This window comes from Crinia signifera, chromosome 6, assembly GCF_055691185.1.
Source record: "Crinia signifera chromosome 6, ASM5569118v1, whole genome shotgun sequence".
Lineage (NCBI taxonomy): Eukaryota > Metazoa > Chordata > Amphibia > Anura > Myobatrachidae > Crinia > Crinia signifera.
Genome location: NC_139222.1, coordinates 155,470,955 through 155,475,061, shown reverse-complemented (window position 1 = coordinate 155,475,061; position 4,107 = coordinate 155,470,955). Strand labels below are relative to the sequence as shown.

The 4,107-nt window shown below is 47.2% G+C and overlaps 1 protein-coding gene across 1 annotated transcript; it reads right to left on the bottom strand.

Moving 5' to 3' along the window:
- Nucleotides 1–354: 354 nt before the first annotated feature.
- MAFB (MAF bZIP transcription factor B) lies at nucleotides 355–3,636 on the bottom strand. Its single transcript, XM_083147711.1, has one exon. The coding sequence runs from the start codon at nucleotides 3,250–3,252 to the stop codon at nucleotides 2,287–2,289; it is 966 nt and encodes a 321-aa protein (XP_083003837.1). The 5' UTR covers nucleotides 3,253–3,636; the 3' UTR covers nucleotides 355–2,286.
- Between the last annotated feature and the right edge of the window lie 471 nt (nucleotides 3,637–4,107).

The window sequence follows — 4,107 nt, the reverse complement described above, 5'->3', positions numbered from 1 at the left end:
AAGACATGTGCACAGCTGTACATGTGCTATGTGACAATGCATGTCAATGATTATTTAAATTCAGTCCGAAGGCCAGCTGATTAGTTTATGACAGAACACTGTGGACCCTGAGCTTAAAAAGTGCATAAGGTACACTAAGCAAGGTTGCTAGGGTTTCAGAAAGCCTCGTACAAATGTAGGAATTACCCTTATAGTAACATAGACAGACATGTGTGGGTCTCATTTGAGATACCTGCAGAAATTCTTAGATACCCTGACATGACTTTAGGGTGCTGTGGCCTTTTTACCCAAGCCACATGAGTATCGTACACGGAAAGACACGCAGTAAATGAAAGACCACTCAGTGTAACATGCGCCATTTCAATGATTTTAATAAGCAAAATAGGAAACAATTTTATTAACAAAAAAACAGAAACCAGTCTGAATAAAACTACAATAGACCAGGTTTGAACTTTCATCTTTTCTCATATTATCAGAAGCAGGGGTTGAAATTCATCCCATCAGAATCTACATGAAATAAAAACATCATGTTGGTAAGAGACGTGATTTCAACACAGTTGAATCAGGAAAAAAAAAAAGAAAAGTAATAGAACCCCTACAGATCATTGCTGATGCATCGACAAAAATCCTCAGTATTTGATAACTGTAAGCATCATGCTGTCTATATAATCCTGTTTACTACCATTAATTTATTAACAAAAATTAAAATGCATCTGCTCCAGCAGTGCAAAAAATTTGAAAGGAACAAAAACAAAAAAAACAAAAAAAAACATATATAAAAAATGTTTTTTTTTTTTTTCTCTTAACTTGGTATGCTGTGATCCCAAAGCATCACTTAACTTTTACTGACCTGCAGAAAATAAATGAAACCGCACAGCAACCGGCTGCAAATAACTGCTACATATATATATATTTATAAATAAACTGAGCAGGAGAAAAAAAAATGGAAATTAATTTGCCAGCTGGTGTAGCAGCATATAAGCGAGGGAACTTAACGCTTAGTAGCAGAGTTGATAGAAAGCATTTAGTATCTATATAAGTCACCATTTAAGCTGTCAGAACATAGCCTTGCTTTTGTCCTTAGAGAGTATGTTATAGCAGTTTTGCACAATCCTGGTGTCAGCAAGTATTAAACTCAGATACTGGTGCCTTATGTTAAGGGGAAATAATATAGTTTCTACTGTGTTTGGGGGGAAAACTAGCAAATCAGCCTTGAGAGGCAAGCTGGAATGTATGGTACAGTACAGTAGGTCACTCTGGTGCGAACCCTGATTCTAGCCAATAGCTTTGAGAAGCATATTATATATATATATATATATATATATATATATATATATATATATATATTACACTATAGATATTATACTAGCCCAGGGGTCAATAATAATGTCTCATTCTTCGCCACCAACCACAAAGACACCTCCATAATTGGGAAATCTGCTTTTTCATTCAGTTGTGCTTTAAAATGAGACATCAAAATAACAAAAAATAGCAACAACAAAAAATTAGAGGGGCAAAATGTTAGGTGCGCCGCAAGGGCAAAACTTTGTTCTAAACACAATGAAAGAAAATGCCCACAATGTCTGCTTATGAGAAAAGTACTTACACTAACCATCTGATATGGTAGAGCTAGGTGAAAGTGGCTGTATATTTACAGGTTAAGCATCTAGCGACAGACATGTACACCTAAAACAACAGAACTAATGACAGTCTGAGGTATGAGCCAAGGGAAAGCATGCTCAGATTAAACAAGATAATGGTACAAAATAGAAAGTATTACCATACATGTCCAGCATGCAGGATTAATATTTTTAATGCAGTTTTTTTTATATTTTCTAGATAACAAGCAGGCAATAAAACCAAGAGGGATAAGGGTGCACTTAATGTCCCACCTGATCAATCTCAGTTGTCTTTGTTTTCTATCACTGATTTATAGGAAAAATCTGATTGCAAAGTTTGCTACTTTTTTGTTCTCCTTCCGAAGTGGCAGTGTTATTGTCCGAGAGAGTCCTGGGTAGCATAGCAAGGGAACCCATTGCCAAAGTAATCTCCCATCCTTCCCTTACCCTGCACCCTACCCACAAAAAGAACAAGCAGGTGTCACTCACCCCCTCCCAAAAAAAATACAGTATCCAGCAGAGTAGCATTAGTCTCAGTGCACCCATGCCCCCTACCCCATCCCCTCCCTTCCCAGGAGACAAGTGTACAAAAAACGTGGGCACTCAGATCGTGTGGCAATGCAGCCCCCTGTGCGCATAGTTCTGGCTGGAGGGGCCACAGAGGGACTCACATGAAGAACTCCGGGGACGAGGGGTTGTCGCTGGTGGAACCGGCCTCTCTGAAGCTGGTGTTGGTCATTTTCTCGCACTTCATCTTGTAGGCATCTCGCTCCCGGACCAACCGGGTCACCTCCTGCTTCAGCTGTTCCACCTGCTGGATGAGCTGCGTCTTCTCGTTCTCCAGGTGGTGCTTCTGCTGCACCCTCTTGTACCTGCACGACTGGGCGTACCCCCTGTTCTTCAGGGTTCTTCTCTTCTGTTTCAGGCGGATGACATCGTCCTTGGTGAAGCCCCGCAGGTGCCTGTTGAGCTCCCGGACAGACATGGAGACCAGCTGGTCGTCGGAGAACCTGTCCTCTATCTGGTTGTTGGACTGGTGCTGCTGGTGGCTGTTCTGGAGCTGCTGGGAGGAGGTGGAGGAGCTGGATGGGGACGGGGAAGCCTGGTTGTGGTGGTGGTGGTGATGGTGGTGGTGGTGGGGGTGCTGCTGTGGGTGCACCAGTTCCTCGTGGGGCAGGTTCTGGTACTGGTGGGGGTTTTGGTGGTGGTGGTTGTGGTGGTGATGGTGGCCGTGGTGGGGGTGACCCCTGAAGCTGTCGAACCCTTGCAGCTGGGGCGGCAGCTGGTGGGGACCTATGAGAGCTTCCACGGCGTCCTCAGGGGTGAGGTTGAGCGCCTCGGGGTTGACCTGCTGGTAGCTGTTCGCCATCCAGTAGAGATCCTCCAGGTGGGTCTTCTGCTCGGTGGGGCTGAAGCTGGGGGAGGAGGGCACGGAGCTGCACGGGGTGCTGATGGGGGTGGAGGAGACGGAGCCGGTGGGCTGCAGCCGGTTGCACTGTCGGATGGGGCGCTCTGTTCTGCCTGTCAGTGGCTCTTTCTTGACATCAAACTTCATCAAATCAAAGTCATTGACGTACTCCATGGCCAGTGGGCTGGTGGGTAACTCTGTGCCAATGGGCAGCTCTCCGGCCATACTGCTCGCGTCGGCTCACTCCAGTGCTGCACCGTGAGTGCGCCGTAGCCGCACACCAGTGCCCAGTGCAGGAGAGGGGCAGCCGGAGCTCTGGTACAGGCTGGGCTGGCGGCACAGTGCCGGGACCCGCTGCTGCTGCTGCTGCTCCTGATCCGTCCTCCTTACTCAGCACTTTCTTTATCGCTGGCACCGTCCCAGTGCAGGAGAGAGGGGCAGCAGCCTCCCCCCTGCCAATCCCAGGGGCACACACTCCTCCCTGGCTGCTGTACTGACAGCCGGGGCAGGGAACTGTGATCTGGGGAAGGAACTTTCCTGGGTTACAGGCGGCTGCAGAATGGAGCCTCTCCCCGGGTCACTCTCTGCATATCATCTGTGCTGCTTCCCCGTGCAAGACGCCTACTTATATGCCCAGCGCCGCATCACGAGGGGAGAGGGCCGGGCTCTGGGCTCTGCTGCCCAATGTCTGCCCGGGGAACGGCGAGATGTGCGCTGCAGGGGGGGCAGGAGGGGAGGGGGGTATTCAAAGTGACAGCTAGAAGTCAGCTGACTACAAGATACTGCTGGAACAAGACCAGGCAATGCTAGAGCCCTATCTGTTCTGTTCTGCTGTGCAGCGCTGCCTCCAGCTCCTACTACGTGTGCTCAGGCTGTGCAGAACAGCTCACACTCTAACCCACTGTACACAGTAACTAGTACTGGAGCCCACTCTACAGAGCAGATAATTCTGTAGCACAATGTACAGAGTAGTTAATACTTTAACTCAATGTAACCCAGTGAACAGAGCACATAACACTGTAGCCCAATGAACAGATGATTTATTACTGTATCCTAAGGTAAAGAACAGCGAATACTGTA